Here is a 20,823-nt window from a genome sequence, read left to right as displayed (position 1 = left end):
GCATATTTCTAGTATTCTCTGCATATAAATTCTAGGTATTAATATTATTTTTGCAAACAGTATGATTAAATCCAAATCTTTTAGGTGTTATTTTATGTTTTCAATGCTAAGTCTCAAGGTGATACATGAAAAATGAAAACCACTGAAAAATACGTATCTTAAATTATCACTTTATAGTATGTATTGCTTTGCCTCTTCTGGCTGGGTTATGTAGAATTAGGATTTAATTTCAACTCCTAATTGTACTTCTCTAAGAAAAGCAGCGTGGATGTGGACTTAGGTAAAATCCAGCTGGGCTTCATTCCAGCTTCTGGTACTAATTTGTTTTGTGATCAGAAAAAGGCAGCATTGCATCTTTGTGAGATTCTGTTTTTGTGAGCAGCTGCATTACCATTTTTGCTGGGTAGGAATTAATGTGTTGAAGTTATTCTTTAGAGGACGGGATTTAAAAATTTTTAATTTTTTTTAAGGATGATGCATCAGCATTGAAATTTGAGGTAAAAGCAACAGCCTCACCAGAAAAAAATGCGAAAGTTATTGAACTCCACAAGGACAAGCAAGTTGCATACGTAAGAATTCTTGTAATGAATTTGTGATAAAGTAGAAAAATGCACAGCAATTAAAACTGGAATTCTGTCCATCTCTATAATGCTATATTTATTGCCTGTGTAATTACATAAGAATGTAATTAATTTTCCTAGTTTGTTTTAGTGTCTTTTAGGGGAAAAAAAATAATCTGTTAGCACTGAGCTTGTTTTCTGCTTTCCAGGTCTATTTGGAAGGAGTGCACCACCAAAAGCCGAAGTACCATGTTACTGTACTAATTATTGGAATAGGTTTAATAGTTGGTGTTACCTTGTTTTTGCTTCTTTCATTCCTATTATGGAAGGTAGGTTTTCAGTATTTCTCAGTTGTTCTCAACTCAGGAATTCACAGTGTTGGTGGATCTTTGGCTCTTTTAATGTAGGTTAAAGGATAAATAATATCTTATTATGATCTATCCTTTCTAAAGAAACAGAATTCCTCCTGTAAGTTGTGTTCTTTCAAAATACTTCCTGATTTTCCTCCTTTTTATCTTCTGCATATTCTACATCTTCTGTTACTCAACACCACAAACCCCTTCCCACGTTTTATATGGCATTGCGTGCTTGCAAATGATTTATATAATTCAATGGTATCAAATGGATCATTTTTGTGGGATGATGCTGTCACTTGACACATGATGACTAATAAGTCTGCAACATGGTTTCATCCCAGAATAAAGTGTTTAAGATTTTAAACTGCAACATTAATGCTAAAAAAATCCTGTGCATAAGTAAAAAAGAAAACTATGAAGGATGCAGCTTCTCTGACAAGCAATTTCTTTACCTACATGCAGACTCTATCCATCTACCATTTTTTCCCAGGGAAGTGTAGAAATGAAACATATTTGATAGGAAATTTGTATTACCATTTCACTTTTTAGAAAAATAATGGATTTTGTGGACTGTTAAAGAGTTCACAAGCCCACATGTCCTTACTCCCTGCAGGAGAGTATTAGCCTCTGAAAAAGCAGACTCTTTTTTGATAGATGAGTAATACTTGATTACTTGGTATGATAAAGCAATGGCAAATACCATCACTCGTGAACACCATATATATGTGTTTTATTTTAGTTAACTTCTATGGTTTAGATTTGGCAACAAAGATTTGCTGACAACAGATTCCAAAATCATCTATTTCAGATCGGCTTTTTCAAAAGACAATACAAACCAGTCCCTCAAGACAAGAACAGAAGAGACAGCTGGAGTTTTACAAGTGGGAACAAAGATAACTAAGATGACAAATAAATGTTTGATTTCTAAAGTGAAGAATTTAAGATTCGGGTTAATTCACAGGAGAAACATCAGTGACAACAAAACTGGTCTTGAGCTCACTCACTTACAAAATACACTTTCATTTCCTTGAACTGTATGGAGGATTATGCCTTAGAGTTCTGTTGTTTTTCTAATATGAAAATGGTAAAACAGTTTGTTTTGAAGTCTCACAGTAATATTTGCAATGCCATATACATATCTAGTTTCAAATAGACAGAAGAACACTAAAGATAAAAGAGAAGACAACTTACCAGAAAGAAGGATTTCTAGGAAGTAATAATGTTTAGCCAGTCCTGGAAAATAAGATCTCAAACACCATTAGCATGAGTTACTCTATTCAAGTTTCAATAATCTTTTGATTAGACATTCAAGAAGAAATCCTCCCTCATCTTGCTTCGTCAGTTTTACAAGGGTAAATTAGGTTAAACCAATAGAAGGACTGTAAGTAGAGCACACGGATGTTGAAAACAGCTATCGGAGGCTCTCTTGAGCTTCTGAAAGTAACCTCATAAGCTTTGGCTTCACAGGCACAGCCACAACACTGCAGAGACTTAGACACCCAGGCAAGCCAGAACCAGGAAGGTCAAAGGTGGATTCAGAGCAGGGAATTCTGTGGGGCAGCCTGGAGGTGCAGCACAGAATCCTCTCCCAGCTGTAGAAAGAGTAATGTATTGAAGATCCTAATTTGTAGTCATCTTTAACATGGTACTTGGTTCTTCCAAGCACAACAGAATTACTTGTTTCATCCTTTCCTCAGATACTGTTACCATGATATTTTGGACCTCGCCAATGAAATATTTCTATGTGGGGGTTTTTTAAAGCAAGTATTTATTTTTATTTATTTGAAGATTTTTCTATAGTACTTAGTGTAGTAGTATCTAGTACTGCCATTCTTCCAGGACCTCAGAAAAAAAAAAAAAGATGACTTCACATGATGACAAAACAGAGAAACACATACCCAAAAGACTCCAACTGCCAACCTTATTGGGCCAAATTTTATCCTTAGCTGTGCCACCCTTTGCCTGAAGGCAGTTAAGAAGGATGTCACTTGGAGAGCTAGCTTGGGTTCTTGTGAAGCTGTCAGCTAAATGCCATCCCAGCAGGCATCCTCAGAAGCCACTCAGCAGAAAGGCAAGTGACTGAATAGAAACATGGTTCAAACCACTGCTCTGCTACTACGGGAAGTTTCTTCAGCTAGGTAAGTTTGCACTGCCACCTAGCTTTGGTGAAATAGTACAATCCAGGGAAAAAAAGTTCATTTGCTCCCCAGTACAACTGGAGAATGTACAACTTCTTCGATAACTGAATTTATTGCAACAGCAGCGTGCGATATGGCCTTTCCTGCCGTGCCTTTGATGTCTTTCTGAACTGCAAGGAGAAATGAATGTAATACATATGTATGTTTTGAAGCTGCACCATCATATGGGAATTAGCCCGAGACTCAAAAGTGATACAGAGTGCCTTCAACAAGCATTTTGGCTAATAGTATTTGGTGCCATAAAAGCCACTTTGTCCACAGATTCTAAAGGTGGTGGGGGACCACTTCTTAATTCCCTTTCACTTCATTTTATGCCAAAGACATGGATCACTAAAGCAAATTTTCTCTCTAAAATCTTCTGCAGTGTAAGGACAAATGAATATGCATATATTTGGAAAAATAAAAGTATGTGAAGAATGAAATATTTTCTTGCAAGTCTATGAAAATATACACAAAATGCTTATCTTCCAAAGGGCTTTAGTGAATTTTTGCACTTTAACCAAAATATCTCTGATGTTACAGCATATTGTGAAAAACGTGCCTCAAATACTGGAAGAAGCATTAATATTCTTTTTAGTTCAAACAATGCAAAAAAGTGAAACTAAAGCATTTTATTTATCTTTGAAATAGTTTATGTAAGTCAGTACATATGATAATGTTGGCCTGGATATTGTATACTTCCTATTCAGATTTCATTATTGACAAAAAATGAATGTACAATGTTCTGATGGTGGCAAAGTTATAAAGTATCACTCAATTTCATTTTATTAAAAAGAACCCCAAGTTAAGCACATGAATGCCGTTTCTTCTGCAAGTTCTATTCTGTTAATTTTCAGTTACGTAATAATAGTTAAATCTAAATGTAGCTGAAGTTTCCTTCTGGGACAGCTTTAGGAAGTTTAGTTTGAATTGTCTTAATGTTAAAAAATATCTGATGTGATTTACTGTCAGTTACAGTAGTTTAGCTGGAGACTACTCACTGTGACTCAGACAACGGTACGAAATGAGGTTCCAGCCAGACACGAGGAAACCAGTTTTCCTCATGAGGACAGCCCAGTGTCGGAGCAGGGGTGCAGAGAGCCCACGTCATCTCCATCCTTGCAGTTTTCCGGGCTGGACTGGGTGAAGCTCTGAGCGACCAGATGTGACCTTGCAGACAGACCCCACTCGGAGCAGGAGCTTGGGCTGGAGCCCCGCCAGGGCCCCGTCCAGCCTGGAGGCAGCTGTGTCTCTCATCCTACTCTGCAGCCACCAGTTTCGGTGCAAAGAGCAGGACTAGCTCTAAGGTTTCTATAATGGCCTATGAAAGAGGCAATTTGATTGTGAATTTGGCCTTTACTACCGGCCAGGTTTGTCCTCAGAAACTGCATGAGATCTCCAAAAAGTAACGACTTGTTCTTAGGAGACAAATAATCATCTTCAGTACTACTTTCTCTTGCGTATTTATCACAGGTAAGAATTTTTCACAAGTAGTACTTGAGATCAAATAAAATATAGCAGTTCTTGATCCCATGTAAAGGCTTAGGTCCTTGATTTGACAAAATCTTAAAAGGACTGGATTTCACATTATACTTGACTGCTCGCTAAAGAAAGCAAGCAACTCATTCTAGCCACGAGACAATGCAGCTTTCATACCATTATTTGTCAGCCACCTTCTGAACAATTCCTAGACAAGTGACCAGGAAAATTTTCATTACCCCCATGGTCCTGTATCTGGACAAACTTGTCAGTCTGCTGCTTTTCATCACCTCAGAGAAAGCCAGTTCCCAGAAAGAACATAGTCTTAATTTACTGTCAAATAATGGTTTTAAATATTTAATAAAGTAGGGGGGGGGGGGAATCAAAACACTCATAAAAATTATGTTTGTGCTCTATGAGGAAGTTACAAAAATTTAAGTCAAGTTATTTATCATAACTTTATTCTCAGCAACAAGAAAAACTATGCTGAATATCATTTCAGTTCTAGGATAGATAAAATATTTTAAAATACTTACTTTGTACAAAGAGTAGTCTTTAAATTACATTCCTACAAAGAAAAGCTGTGTAAGATCAGCATATTGTTTTGTATTACCATTTGACTAGCAACAATTTGAAAGCCCATACATTAAGGCAACATTTAAAATGCTAATTAGAAATGGAAGTATTTGGATTAAAAAAATAGATCTATGTTTTGGTACCATACCTCCACTCACCAGCTCTATTTGACCTGAGTTACCTGACATGGATAGCAGCCGCAGACTTAAAAGTATCTCATACTATATATTGCAAATGCTAGAATAATTTTAAAGAAAAAAAAAATACATATATTCTTCTATTCTGATGGACACTTCTAAACCCCCGAATTTGTAAGACAGCAACATAAACAATTTTCATTTTTTCTTGTTAAGCCTAACAGTTTCTTTACAGTCAAATACAACCTGATAAAAATATGTAATTTAATAAAAAATTAAGCCCAGAAATATCACAAACATCCCAGTTAAGCTTCTGCTACAACTGGATTCAGTGAGTGAAAGACTGGGCTGTGAAAGCTGTCCATAGAGGTGAGAAAAGGGTTCTTTAATACAGAATTTGCAGCATGTCCCTTCTATATGCAATTGCATGTTGCCTGGGAACTCTCCAGGTCATCAGTGTTCACTCCATAGAGATCAATAAGTTGAGGATGCACCCTGTGAAGTGAGGAAGTAAAACTTCATCAGTTTATTTAACTCTTGCAATGGGTGTGCCACTTTTTGAGGTTGGGGGGGGGGAGAACAAATATGTATGAACTGCTATATGGAATACAATCAGGTGAATTACATTTTGACAATTCCTATAGGGTCATCTTTAGAAGTATGTATCCTATAACATGATCTGCCTTTCATTTTACATTTACCAGACTCTTACTGTGAGCCCTGTGCCTTCAACTATCCCTGTATGCATTGCAGAAGAATGAGCCGCCACCCATTTAATTCCACTGATAATCCTCCTATTTCCCAATGTACCCATAGTCTCTTTCTCAGAGCCTAGATAAAGAGACTATTCTCAAGCAACATGTCATTGTTCAATTGTGGAAAACTTAATGTTTTATTAACCTTACACACTGCTTTCCAAGCAGGAATCCTTATCCCAGAAGGAGATCCTCCCAGGAGTCACAGACCTTTCTATACATCTGTTCTCCTCTTAAAAGACAGAAAGGTAAACTAACAGGCAGAGAGAAGAGAAGAACTGGAGCTGGAAGCTGATGAAGCCCCAGAATGGAAAGGCCACATGGGTCATAACAACCCTTCCCACAGCTTGGCACAAGGCACCAGGGCCTGGCTGCACAGCGCACAGCAGCGCTGTTCCTGCAGCACTTACAACACCCGGTTTTGGTGACATCTCTATTATGTACAGGTGGAATACATGTAAGATTGCAGTACTAATCTGTTACAGGTATACAGTCCATAGATACAATACTTAGCCTTACCGAACGTGAACTTCTGATGCTTCTTTCATTAAGTCTCCATCTATATTCCAAGGGTAATTTCCTTCTGCAGAAGCAGCATTCAAATAGGTATTTTCTTTGGCATCAAGCCCACTTTTAAGCCTTGGTTGTACTTTTACTTCTTGAACCGTGTAGGTCTCAACAAAGGGAAAATTGAACTAAACCAAACACAGACATGTATTAAATGAAGATGAAAGATACAGGTGGTAGCTTAGCAACGGACGGGATTACTTGAAAGCTTGCCTTTTTTTTGTCTTAAGTAAATGGGAACACTTAACTCAAGCTTTGACCACATGAGCCATTATATATTCCAGCTAGCATTTATAGATTAACATGCTATTTTTATCTTAAATAGTCCTTCAGAAAGAAGGGTAGTTTTCCATTTGCGTTCCCGTTATCGGACTTGCCCAATATACAGGTGAGGTGGTATATTTTGCACAGACCAAAATGGCACATGCTTGCAGAATATGTGAAAGTCCAAATGGATTTTTCCTGCGCTCTGTTCATCATTACCACTAATCCTGTCCTAAACAAGGCTAGTTAGAATTCTAGTAAATGGTCATCTTGAGTTTAAAGGAGGGTCCACATCCACTTGTCTAATTTCTAGGTACAAAAGCAGAGAGAAAAGCAAAGCCTCCCTCCAAAAGCCTGACTGGAAAGCGTAAACTATTTCCTAAATGCAGCTGTTAGTACTGTCACATGGAATTGTCATCCACCTCTCCCCCAAACTCCCTGACTGTTGATGAATTCAAACCTAAGCCTTCTTGTAAAAGGGATAATCCCGAAACATTTGAATGAGTACCAGTGTGCTTAGGCTACGCATCAGGTCTCTAGGACAGCAATAAGGCACTGTGTTTGGATGTTTCATTTCTTTCTTCAAAGACAGAATAATGACCACAATTTTGAAATGCCGTTCTGCAAACATTCATTAACTACATGGAATGCATACCTGCGAAAAACCAGTGGTCATGATCCACTGCTGCCAGCACAGCACACAGTGATTGCTGAAATTATGAACTTTACCTATTTCTGACAGAGCTGCATGATGCCCCCTGAGGCTGCGTTCTGGATCTCTGTACTACACAAAATTTACACACAGTGTGCATTTCCTTTATTATGGTGAAAGGGGTTTTACACCCGTAAAATTATGGTACAACACAAATACAATTTAAACCACAACAGATGGGCTGAAATAGGCTAATCGGTATTAGTCTAGTGATTTAAAAAAAAAAAAAAAATCAGATAAAAAGGGGGCTAATGTATTCTGACAGGAAGCTAAGTCTCCTTATGAGGATGCTAACATTAACTCTTGCAGCATGTCTGCCTTCACAATTAACTGTTCTTTTTATAATCACCAGAAAGAAATTAACAGTACCTGATTTTTTACGCTGGCATATCTTTTCAGATGTTTTATAAACTCTGTTCGAGAAGTATTTTGTACAACAATAAGAGCCATGCTTCCATTATTCAACCTGAAAAGCAGACCAATTTAGTTGCCAAAAGAAAATCGATTAATCTGTAAATTTAACAGGCTCTTTAATAGTCTAAATCAAAACAAAAAACTAGCAAGAGTAAATTAATAAAATAGTCCTAATGTTTTTTAAGTCTTTTTGCCAACACCCCGTAGATCAATATAAAGTATGAAACTGAATTTATTTAGCATCGATATGTTTATAACTACACTGTAATAATAAAATTTTACTCTCTTATCAATATCCATAATTTATTGAACATAATACACACAATTTAAAAAAAAAAACCAACACCTGCTTTTGTACTTAACAGATGTTTTTTAAACATTGGGGATCCCATATTTATCTTTGCGCTTTTCTCTCCAGCAAAGTATAATGGTAGCCATAAATGTGGTGAGGCAGAGCTTTACCCAGAAACCATCCCCATGACGCCTGCAAGCACATCCCCACCGTACAACCCAGCACAGACAGGTCCGCCCAACTCCTCCCATCAACACACTGCCCCAACAAAGGCCCTGATCTTCAACTATGCTATGATTCAAACTCTCTCAGCAGTTCTCAGTACAGTTGTACTTAAGCATTTCACAAAGCACATAAAAGTTAAAAGAGAAGGGAATTTCGTACAAGATAAAACAGTCATATACTAAAGATTAATCAAGACCCTGCAGTGCCAATATTAGTGGCCCTAGGTATCCAGTTGCCATTGGTACTTTAATATCTTTGAGAACTTGGGTCAGACAATGAGCTAGTATCAGTTCACAGGTTCCTTAATGGAAATGTAGCTTGTCACAGAAGCTAAGAACGTGAATCTCAATGCAATCATGCCCGAGTCCCCTTTAAGTTATAGGGGCAAATCAACATTCAACAGGAGTATCTGATGAACGTGACAATCACTGCTGAGATTGTATTCTGCACAGAGATGTTGTATTTCATATCTTCTGACTATATATGCATATACACATGTATTTATTTATTCAGCATGTATGCTTGGAAAATGTGTTAAGAATGTTTTTTTTCTAAAAAAATACTTCCAGCCTACCACCACCGATCTCTCCCCACTAATAGTTCTCTAACTGCATCAGGAATGTTCTCAGGCTATGATACAGCACAATATAGAAAGATAATTTTTACATAACCATGAAACAAGCCACCTGGCATAGCATTATTTTGCTGATTTAGAAAACAGTGATGGTAAAATTGAAAAATTTGCCTCTTTATTGTATTTGCTGCGAAAAAAAGGGCACAGCAGGCTGCTGGACAATGCATTTGGCAATACAGCCTTTTATCTTTAGAGATGACTAAAAATTTTCATTAATTCTCTTGAAAATCCAATCTTCTGAGAAGGGCATCACTTATGCTGTGAGAAACAAACGTCCCACATGGCTCACACAGCACAGACAGTTAAACATGCCTTAGCATGTTTCTGTGAGTTTAGACTAGTATAACTAGAGTTACAGGCACCACTCAAAGCTTTCATTCCACTTCAAACATCTACACATGGCGCAAAACTCTTGAGGAACATAGGACAGAGTGAAGAAGCATCGATGACTTTAGCTGTTAAGACCATAATGGGTCTTGAGTATCTAGCAATTAGTGCAACTTTTATGTTTCCCATGTTGAAAAGCCTTACAGTCAAGATGCTATTTGCTATGGGAAATGAAGCACCTGTCTGAAGAGCCTACTCTTCCTACCCTGCTGGCTGCCTGCACTCCTAAGATTGTTTTTAAAAAGAAAGGAGGGGAAAAAAAGGATGTCCTTATATGAAAGGATAGGAGGATCCACTGAGCAAACTACACTGTGAGATAAACAGGCTCCTTCAAACCTACAGTAACTGCATGGAGTTGTCATAAAATTCCCTGTCGCTAAGAAACAGGTGCCAGAACAGATGAAAAGAGAAAGCAAAGCTAAAAAATAATAATTTCTTCAATTCTTGTCAGAATTTTTCTACTGACTGATATATAACACAGTAAATACTGAACAAAGTTCCTAAGAGGGGACAGCATCAGGGCACTATCTGGATGTATATGAGGCTTAGCAGGACCTCTGTAGTAAAGAAACCTTCTCATACATACACATACAGCTCAATAAGTTTCATCAAAAACACTACGGTTTCTATGTTGTTTCCAAGAGATCAGCCAGTAATTTTGAAGAAATATACCTGATCAATTCAAAGGCGCATCTATTTTCGCCTAATGATAATCAAATGAAACAAAAAAAGACTCATTCCATAAACTTCCCTGAGTGGTGGTGGTGGTTACTTTTTTAACAGACAACAACAGTCACAAACACACATATATATACACGAGTTGCTAGTCTGTTTAATTGTCAACTGGATACATCAAGTACAAATATTTATCACCTGGTAACTGTTTTGATCACCACAAAGCATGTTTTGACAATGAGCTAAAGACAAAATGAGTCAGTGTCAACAACCAGATTACATACTCATTTGTCTCCCAAAACCCTACATGTAGAAGCTGCATTTCCCAAGAACAGGGGCAGGGGGGGTGGGGGAAAGAAAGAAAGAAAAAAGAAAAAAAGAAGAGACAGAAAAAAGTGTAAATTTCAGTTCTTCATCACAAAAGATTCATACTTCATTTTTGCTGGCTGTAAAGCAGAAGACAAGGGGCACCTTTATATTTGAAAAAAATAAAATGAAATCCACAAAGGAAGTTTCTACATATAGTCAAATCCTATGACAGATGACTGCTCAATGACTACTACTTCAGTCAGACTTGCCAACTAATTTAATCACAGCAATTATCCACTCATTATTCTAGTTAGACTGCTTGACCTTATTTGCCTGATCCAAAAACTGATTATAATTCCTGGGATTATCAAGTCTGCTGCAGTCCATGCTCCCTCCCCCATTCCAGAGGAACTAGACTACCTAAACATAGGCTCATATTCTCGGAAAAGCCAAGGTCTTAAGGTAAGATGTCAGAATTTATAGACATGACTAATTCTCTAAACCCCTACTGACCTCGTATTAGGTGCCAAGCCTCTTGGTGCCATTGAACACAGACAAGGGATTGCCATAATGCTCACATTCAGGAAGTGACCCTGAATTTGGTGCCATTGATCCTTGCTACCTAAATATAACAGAGTCATTTTATATTACTCCAGTTTAGCCAGCCACGGTTTGCTTTTAAATAATCATAAAAGTAAAAACTCACCATTTTTTTTTATTTTCTCTTTCTTCTTTCTAAAAGGATGGAAACGTAGGTAAAACAATTTAAAGTCATTATAGCACATTTAAACAACATCTACTTTAGAAAAAAGTAAGATGATAATAGAACTGAATAAACCAATAATACCGAGTGGAAGAGTGCTTTAGAACAAATCCTATATAGTCTGTAGGGAATACTTTACAAAGTGTACAAATTTGCAGTTGTGAAAAAAAATATATATTTTTAGGATTGTTTTACCTGATGATCAAATCTGAATAAAATTAAAGATTTGTACAATTTTATCTTCAAAGACACGTATTTTTGTAGCTTTCTAATTGTTTGACTCAGTTCTACTTACCTGTCATTCTCATGAGAGTCTTCCTGTGGAATTTGCAGAGGTAGAAATGATAATTCACATTCCTCTGGCCTAGAAAAGTACTGATATTTACTACCATGTAAACCAATACTCTGACTACTAGACAGACTTTTATCCAAGTTAAGATGATTTTAAGGAGATACTGAACATACAGAGTTTATCTCCTTTTTAACTTGTAAGAGTAATATACATCACATCTGGTTAAATCTGTCTGCAATGAAGATAGCTAAACTACTGCTATCTACAATTTTACTGCATTAATCATCGCATTTTCCTCAAGAACAAGAGAAATACTAGAAAAATATAACAGCTCATGGCATACTTGAGATCTGCTAGTGTTTTGATGAAAGCAAAATCCTTCCGCTGACTGGAGGGCATCCAACGATGTTTTTCAGCCAAAGCTAGAGTCCTTGCACCAAAACCAAACATGGCTGAGAACCCAAACCGCAACAGCTTGCTTGGAGTACTGAACGTACAGACATCTACTGGTTGAATATGTCCTAAAATTTCAAAGATGAAGATCAGAAATTACCAATAACATCTGTATTTCAAACAGAATACAACTCGCCATTTCTGTTTCACCTAATTTGGCTGCAGGAAAAAACTCCAGACCATTTGCTCTTTAGGAAGTCAAGTTTTACTAACAGAAACCAGAATCAATCTAGATTTAATTAAGACTCTATAAAAGTAGTCATTTCAGAGAACAAGATTCAGATGCTTCAAAATGTTAAAAAAGTTATGGTGAAAATGCAGCTACTTGAGACTGCAAAGGGTCTGACAATTTTATTCAGATATTCAGCAATTAGTATCGAAGAAAATGTAATATTGCTACATAAATATTTGTAACCATTTCACCAAATATTTGTAATGACTGAACATTGTACTGGAGGAGATAAGAGAATGCCTAAATATAGGTTTTAAATGTATTTATGTTTACAGTTATAGAATTTAGGCATCTAATTCTGTTCAAGATAGGGTACATAATTTTTTTTTCTGAACACCACTTGGGTGGTTTCCATTGGATTGTCTCTGATTAAAAGAGACACTTTTAGATTTTGCCTGTAAAGGCTTGTGTGTTACTGCCTAAGAAATAGAGCAAAGGCTCTTCCACTGCTGACTGCAAGATCTAGAAAATTACTCTCTTTTTTCAGCTGGGGGGGGGGGGGGGGTGTCCTAAAGAAAAACTGCTTTGAGAGGAATATTAACACTGCTTGACTAAGTATTTGCCATTTCCTAAGACCTGAAAATAAGGTTTGCACTACAACCTAGTTTTTCCTTTTAGCCTAATTACATTTTCACATTCAAAAACGTATTTATTATGCAGATCAAATGGGAAGTGATACAGTTTTTTCTACTAATAAAGCTTTCCTATAGAAACTGTTAGTATTTAAAAGAAACGCACACAGAGCTAGAAAGACAATTATACTTTCTCAGAAATACAACAGTACTTTCCTGTAAAGTCCAATCCTAACCACTTCCTCAAGCTGAAAGTATTGTGTATTTTCCTGTTGTCTTCAGCAGGTACATCAAATTAAAATAATCAAGTGACTATGCAACCAATCATTGCAAGATAACACACACAGAGTAACACTATTCACATTATCAAGTCTAGAAAAGGTTACTTTCTGCATTTAAAGACCATCAGTAATAGGGCATGAATGCCAAAATCAGACATTACTCCATCACAGATTGTAGTTACCAGAAAATGAGTTCCACAAGCTTTGCTACTGAACTATACTCAAAGATTCATAACCTTTCCAGTACAGTATAAATCAGGATAGAATAATCTGGGTTTAAAAGTCTTATAATACATTTTACAGTGATATAGCGTAATGTTATGCCTTTATTAAACAACTGGTTATGGCAAATTTCTAAATGCTACTTTATTATGTAAAATCTGATAATGTGTGTAAAAATATTTACCCATTACAATGTGCAAAGCTGCAGTCACCGCATGCTTAATACCACAGAGAGTATGGGCCAAAATATTAGTAGTACCTGTAAAAGTGAACACAAACTGTTTTAAAAATAAGATACAGAATAACAAGAAAAAATATAAAACATTTTGAATGAAGAAACTGAGACATTTACATTTGAAAAAAAAAAAAAGAAAGCCTCCACACACATTACTTAATCTTGGTAACAGAGAAATGTAGAATAGTACAAATTAAAACCATTAAAACTTCCAGAGGTCTGTAAAATCTTCACATCTCTGTAAATTCATTCATAATGCCATAAAAATGGGGGGGGGGGGGGGGGGGGGGTGTCTGGATGTGTGTGTGTGTGGAAATGGGGGAGGGAGTGCTTTGCAAAAATTGCCTTTTTTTCTTGAACCATCTCTTTCAAAATCAGTTCTATACCTCTGGGCTGTAATGAGGAACTGTACTAGAATCAGATTATCTAGTAAGGTCTATTTGGGGAATATTCTTCAGCTGGAAAAACAGTATAATACCCAGCCAGTTTAAACCTGTGCATCTCCCAGACAGAATTCTGCTGGATCTAGTCTAAGATAGCTGCTGTGCCTCTTGCAGGCTACATTTTACATTCTCAGAAGCAACAGTGAATAAAATTAATTAGTGCACATGAGCTTTACATGTCAGAACACATTAATGACTGAAGAACAGAGAGAACGTAGAATTTGACGTGTGCCTGACAAATTGTTGGCTTGCATTCAGTGTATTAAAACTGACCCATCTAACTTGTCTTTGTCACTGCCGGGACGTTGGCAGCCCAGTTGTACTACTAGCCACTGGGTAAAAGAGAGTAATATATTCTGAAACAAGGGAATGAGCAGTAATCAGCTGGTAAATAAGAAAAAAAAGGCAATAACCAGCAATGTCAGTGTGGCATTGGAAGAGAGTGGAAAACATGCTATCAGTTTGTAAAAGAAAGCAACATGGTTCTGGAGGTCTGTAAGAAACATGGATATATATGTAAATTTTGCCCTTCTGCTTTAATGTATAGGACATAAAAATAAATTGGTGTTTAAAAGTCAGCTGATACACAGTATTTTAAAACCCTTGCAAGGAACAGTTGTGTCTTTTCTAAACGGGTATAGTTTTAAAAGAATTTCAAATTGATTTTTCTTGTTGATCACGTCTCTGGTGTTAATTAGCCAAGCAGCAGAGCCACAGGATTCACTTCTGCAGAAATAAAGAACCAGGGCCTGCCACTAAGCAGGCAAAATATTGAGCTGCTTCATATAGCTGATTAAGGGATGAATAATTCAGTAACAGACTAATTAAAATAACAAAAATTACAAAAGAACAATGTAAAACCTAACATTCCATAAAGGAATTAGTTCACTTAGATTTTCAAATAATTTTCTTGGTGTTTGAATTATTTAATATGTTACAACAGCAATAGACAATTCTGGATGTTAAATTTGCCTTAAGTTTTATGGAAGCATTTAAACTTGTCTTTCAAAAGTGGGGGAGAGAAGAGAGGAAAGGGAAAGGCTATAACATTCCAAACAAGAGGCACTCAATATTTAAATAATCACTTTAAAAGCATCAAGTACAAGACTAAAAAATTATGTTAATCCCAAAACTCCGCAGACTTTGATGTCACATTATTATACCTAAATTTGGAAAGACTGAAGCACATAATTACAAAGCTCTAAAGGCATCCTGGCATTCCAATTCAGGAGTATATTCTTCAGGGTTTTTTTCCCAATATTTTCTCTGAAAAAGAATTTATAAAATAACCGGGAATTGTATCTCAGTATCTCACAGAGCACCTTAGTCTCTGAAAGTAATTCAGACTATTCAGATCCTCATAGAAAACCTTCATAACATCATAGGGGAGCTCTGAGTAAGGCTCTCGGGGTTCCTACTACGTGAAGGAAATAAGTGAGGTCCATCTATTAAGGTAACAGATATAAAACATCCTTTGAATGTTACATCTCCAGTGGTACATGTATGTACAGTTCTATTCTATATTCAAAAAGACACGTAGTTGCCTTCACATTTTTCTCATAATTTTGTAGGTGACTATACTATTAATTTCATTCTCCTTTTCCTAAAATAACTAATGTTTAAATAAATAAAAAAAAAGGGATTATGAAGTACTTTGAAAGAAGAATAAACTGACAGCTTGAAAAGCTAAATGCAAGTCTTCATTTTTTTTTTCCCAAAAAATGAAAGTGTCTCTACTTACACTAACAGGAAGTCTAGTTTATTAAGAATATTACAATTTCAATCATTTATATCCAACAATTTCTATCCAACAACTCAACTAGAAGTAATTTGAACTTTCCTTTCTGTACAATACCCATAAAAAAGGCATAACTGTAGCTCTAGATAGCATTTACTATGCAAAATAGTGAGTTTTTCAATTCAGTGAATATAAAATACAGTTCTATAAGAAAAATCCTGGGGAAAAAAAACCCAAAACTTTGACCTAAAAAGCAATTCTTCACAGAATAATACAAATATATGCCTAATACCATTTCATGTTTGAATAACTCATGAGATCCAACCTCTATATCCAACTAATTCTGCTTAGCCAGTGGTGAAGCTAGCTAAAGTAGCAGCTAAAAATACTCTAATTTTTCCTTTGATCAAATTTTTACATGTTTTTACAATTTTTACACTGAAGATCAGGCTAATAAGAGAGCACAAGGTGGAATATACTTCTGAAGATCAGGCTTGGTACGTCTTAAAACTGGGATTCCTCCTTTAACTAAGAGTAATTTTCCAATACAGATGGCAGCCAGATAACAATTGACCACAGCTGAAGTCAATACCAAGCTTCATACTGACTTTAATAAGAGTTAAATCTCATTCTTACTAAACAGGATAGGCACAAGTAATTGCATCCTTCTCTTAAATCTCCGGAGCTCATTAACATTTGCAGCAGTAAACAAGACAAAACCCCACCCTTCAATGACTCTGGGGAATATAAAGTTCGGTATGTGTTCAAAAGCCAAGTACCACATCCACCCTTTCACAAGTTAAAGATCTAGACCAAGCGCAGTTTTGCAGTTGCAAGTACCATCACCCTCTTAATACATCAAAATACAGTATTTTGATCCAAGTAATGACTGAATAATGTGTCTCATTAGCTGGGTCCTATACAAGCAGGCCAGCACACCAAAAAAGCTTATAACAATAAAGTTCTCATACAAAAACTGTAATACAAGCTAAATGGTGATTCAATAATAATGGTTTTAATGCCAGTATTCATCTTCCCAAGCCATCTTTTCCTCCCCTATGTAAGCTTGGAATATTATTTAGCAATAACAAGATGGTTCCCCTGAACACTATCATATTACTTCAGAGACTAATAACCCTCTTTGATGCTTATGTATGCGCTTGCACCCCTCGCAGATTACGAACAGTCACATTTTTAGATCTCGCTCCAACTAGATTTACTGTAAAAAGGTTTCACCCAAACAACTCCAGCATCTCTGTCACCAGCACTTTTTTTAACAGAAATGAAGATTTTATTAGTCCAAAATTATAGTTCTGTTCAAAATATTAACCCATTTTCCTGACATAACAACCGACTTCCTCCAACCTCCTTCCTATGAAGCGTGCAAAAGCATCACAGTAAGGACAAAGTATCTGCAGGTCATGTAAAGCATGACTGATGAAGGTACCAAACAGAAATTGTAGAGAAAAAAACCTGTCCTTGGAAGTGCAAGCACTTCTGCAGTACAATTAACTTAATTAACCAGACAACATGAATATTCATAAGGCTGTTAATGTCTCCCACATCCAAACAGATAAATGTGATGTAATGACTTCCTAGTCAAGCATAGCTAAAATTCTGATGAAAGCTGCACCAACATTTTGGTTCTTTGCCTGAAACATCACAGAAATTAACAATCCCTCAGTAATATTTTATTTTCTGAATTAATTGGCAATCGTGAATTTATTTAAATGAACCATTTAGTACCAAAAGGTTCACAGCTATCAGATAGAGATTGTCTCTTGTTCTGTAACCACTGGATAGCTTTTTTTTTAATGTCCTTCCAGGTCCCCCTCCCCTTTCTCCCATTCCCCCTCCGTACAGTTCCTTAGCAGTAGTTCCCATAGCAACAAACACTCTTGCTAATGGCCAGCAGTACGACTGCAGGCTTCCCCACATCTCATCCATTTGATTTGGACCACAACAAGGCAGCTCAGTAGAGTATTTTAGCAAAAACACACTCCCCTCTGGACCTTCCTCTTCAGGAGGTAAACTGTTTAAAGAGCAGCTCCTTCCTGTCAAGCCGGCTGAAACTTCAAAATGCTGTCTTAACTACTTACAAGAGAGGCTAAAACCAGATTTTAAGCCACTCAGATAATGCTATCCCGTAAAACGGTTTCTATTTTTACTCAGCTGGAAAAACCTAACAATTTGGTACAATGGATTTCTGGGGGGCGGGCGGAATTACTTGACTATTGAGTCTCATCTTCTCCATGTACACAAGTATCGTACTTACCTGCTTCCTAACTGACTACTTTTTGGAATATCAGTAATATGGAAATAAAATAAGCTATGGATTATGTTTAGGAATATACTGAGGAGTTTTTCACAGGATCATTCTGTAAACTGTTCTCACCCACTTTTAACAAAGTCCATGGCGTTCCATGTCACAAGCTGTAAAGCATTCTTTTGGGTTTACAAATCCTTTTTGAGCATGACATATTTGTCTCAAACTGAAGAGAGTAAGCACGAATGATGAGGCACAGTGACCTACACATGCCCAAACAGCGTGGAGTCAAGTGCTAAGTGCTGGAAAGATTCCATCTCAACACCAAGATATTCACAGCAACTGAATTGCTAAGTGATGGTCCAACTGCTGTACTAAAATTAATTTACTTCATGTCTTTGAGATTACTGTATCTTTTAACAATACATTTCTAAGGTTTTTTCTAACTTGAAAAAAACTAGTGTAATCTTGCATTTTTACAAGCAACTAGTCCCCGTGTTAACACTGCTTTGAGAAGTGCAAGGCAAGTCAGAGCACTTAAAACCTGCTTGCTTGGTTTGGAAGTGACTTGCTCCTTTTTTGTAGAAAACTGAACGCAATTATTTAATGTTCACCTGGCTGAAGGAATTTTTTTCCTTACTAGTTAAAAATCTCTGAGAAATTATATCGTCACATCAACATCCACACCAGCAGGCAGTGTCCATGCAGAAACACCCCTCCTCTTTTAAAGAGCAGCGATTCATAGACCAGTCCAGAATCAACTCTTTGTGTACTAATTCTAGCTAAGCCTCCCCGCCTGGCCCAAGTTGTACTCCATGAGGGTCAGACACAAAAATTGTGAGGAGAGGAGACACACCCCCCCCCCCAAAAAAAAACCACCAAAAAAAACCCCACACCACAAGACGCAAGTCCAAGATTTTTCAAGAGATGCAAACATTTTCAAGTCTGTGGAAGTAAAGAGGAGAGAAAGCAGGTTTGTGTGCACAATATTAATTTATTTTTTAACTATAATCCACAAAATTTATTCCTGGGACACCATTTAAAAATAGACCCTAAGCATGAATCCAATTGAGAATGCTGCCAAGAAAACAGGAGAGAGAAGCAAAACAGCATGACATATTAAGGAAATTCTAGGAAACAAAGTTTTCATTTGGTATCATTTCTGGCAGCAAATAAAGGCAAAACTTGATTTTTGCATGGATCAGCTGAAAATTATTTTAGTTTTCTTCTTCCTGAGCTTCTTCCTTTAGGCAAAGAGCTCATCTGTGCCATTATTATAAATTATCATAATGATTTAAAATCTAGTCATTTGTAATCAATCTAAATCAATAATTTAGGACATTTATTCAATAGCTCCCTTAAGTAACTGAAGCTTTAGAACCAAGAACTGCCTTCAGTAGCCAAAACTGCAAGGCGGTAGAGGGAATTAAAACAGACGACTTACAAAACATAATGGTACCTTTTATTCTCACCTGCTGGTATTACTCCAAGAGGAACTGGTGCTCTGACAGGCGTTGCTATATAGTTCGTATCTTTTCCAGCATCTATCTGGGCTTTAAGTAGCAGACCATGAGCAACTTCACTGACAGATCCATCTCCACCAACACAAACTACCCTATTACAAAACAAAAATGCTAAACAGTTCAAAACAAAGTCTTCCCATAGATGGCCAACCTAGTGGAAGGTGACTATCACACACCCCATATCCCTAATATTTCAAACAGCTACAAAGTGTTCTTTCTTTAAGAACAAGCTAAATGTTAACTAACAAGATGTAAGCATCCTTATTTCTGCATTCTTCTGTTTGAGTAGGAGTAAGTATATTTACCAACTTACCAAGTGTTTCTTACCTTATCACAAGTTACACACATGAACTGATCAGATGGAAAAGCTAATCACATGCTCAAGTGCCTCAGTGGAAAAGTTCTTTAAATCTTCCCATGCTGACCCACACAAGCATCCCAATACTTTTTCATTGCCCTTATTATAACAACTCACCAAATATTACAATTAAAAATACTTGAAAACAGCTAATTCCACACACTATGCAGGCAGTTGAGGGATTTAGCAAGGTAGAAAATCCTAGTGCCAGCAATCCTTTGCATGAATGTACTTAATCACTGCTTCTGGAGCCTGTAATTAAACTCCCACCTGCTGTGGCTATAGAGAGAAATGAATTTGTCTGTAAAAGCTCTGTTACAGCAAACATCTTTTTTTTTTCTTCTGTTTTTGTTTATTTAAGTAACTATTAAAGTGATCCTCCAAATTAGTGATGCTTGAAAGTTAAACATTTTTAAGGTAAACAAATTTTAAAGATAAAAATAAGTAATAGCATATTCCAAGCATTTACAATATAAATATCAGATTTCCTTTAGGAGACGCTTAATATTTTTTTTAATGTATCTATACAAATACAGTTGTGAAACTATGTCCAATAATTCAACCAGATAAAACTGATAAGCTCTTTATAAGAAAAGACTCATTGTTATTAAATTTTTACATTACATTATCTCAGCTCCTTTAGCATTTTTCTTCAGTTCCTATTATTATTCCCTAGCTGTTTTTTAATTTCTAAATTTTTAGGAATGCTTCCTCTATCTAGCTAAACATATTAAAAATAAATGAAAGTATGCAGCAGAAGTTTGGAGTACATTTTCCTCCTGCTTGTAATCAGGAGTCATGTCCTGCCTTTTGTCTCATTTTTGGTTTAGATTGGTTTATTCCTAGGCTTAAAGATTTCTGCCACAGCAGCAAAAACAGTTAATCTTTGTAGTCTGACCAACTGTACACACAGAAGGACTTATGTG

General features: G+C 36.4%; 2 protein-coding genes across 5 annotated transcripts in view; one reads left to right on the top strand and one right to left on the bottom strand.

Moving 5' to 3' along the window:
- The window catches only part of ITGA4 (integrin subunit alpha 4), a 40,149-nt gene extending 36,238 nt beyond the window's left edge, over positions 1 to 3,911 (top strand). Inside the window, exons 26-28 of the mRNA XM_055717660.1 lie at positions 471 to 569; positions 770 to 889; positions 1,725 to 3,911. Of these exons, the coding sequence (XP_055573635.1) occupies positions 471 to 569; positions 770 to 889; positions 1,725 to 1,817 (312 nt within the window). The 3' untranslated portion in view covers positions 1,818 to 3,911. The remainder of the gene's footprint in view (positions 1 to 470; positions 570 to 769; positions 890 to 1,724) is intronic.
- Positions 3,565 to 20,823, bottom strand: part of CERKL (ceramide kinase like) — a 59,315-nt gene continuing 42,056 nt past the window's right edge. Inside the window, exons 5-13 of one of the 4 annotated variants that reach the window (XM_055717661.1) lie at positions 19,489 to 19,631; positions 13,519 to 13,593; positions 11,918 to 12,095; positions 11,578 to 11,646; positions 11,226 to 11,254; positions 11,033 to 11,141; positions 7,953 to 8,049; positions 6,560 to 6,735; positions 3,565 to 5,780 (exon numbers count right to left, since the gene is read on the bottom strand). In XM_055717661.1, the coding sequence (XP_055573636.1) occupies positions 5,699 to 5,780; positions 6,560 to 6,735; positions 7,953 to 8,049; positions 11,033 to 11,141; positions 11,226 to 11,254; positions 11,578 to 11,646; positions 11,918 to 12,095; positions 13,519 to 13,593; positions 19,489 to 19,631 (958 nt within the window). In that variant the 3' untranslated portion in view covers positions 3,565 to 5,698. Of the gene's footprint in view, positions 5,781 to 6,559; positions 10,527 to 11,032; positions 11,142 to 11,225; positions 11,255 to 11,577; positions 11,647 to 11,917; positions 12,096 to 13,518; positions 13,594 to 19,488; positions 19,632 to 20,823 lie in introns of those variants that run through there. The other 3 variants (XM_055717662.1, XR_008733431.1, XM_055717663.1) reach the window with 3 other exon arrangements.

This window comes from Falco cherrug, chromosome 8, assembly GCF_023634085.1.
Source record: "Falco cherrug isolate bFalChe1 chromosome 8, bFalChe1.pri, whole genome shotgun sequence".
In the NCBI taxonomy this organism is placed as follows: Eukaryota; Metazoa; Chordata; class Aves; order Falconiformes; family Falconidae; genus Falco; species Falco cherrug.
This window is presented reverse-complemented; position numbering and strand designations above follow the sequence as displayed.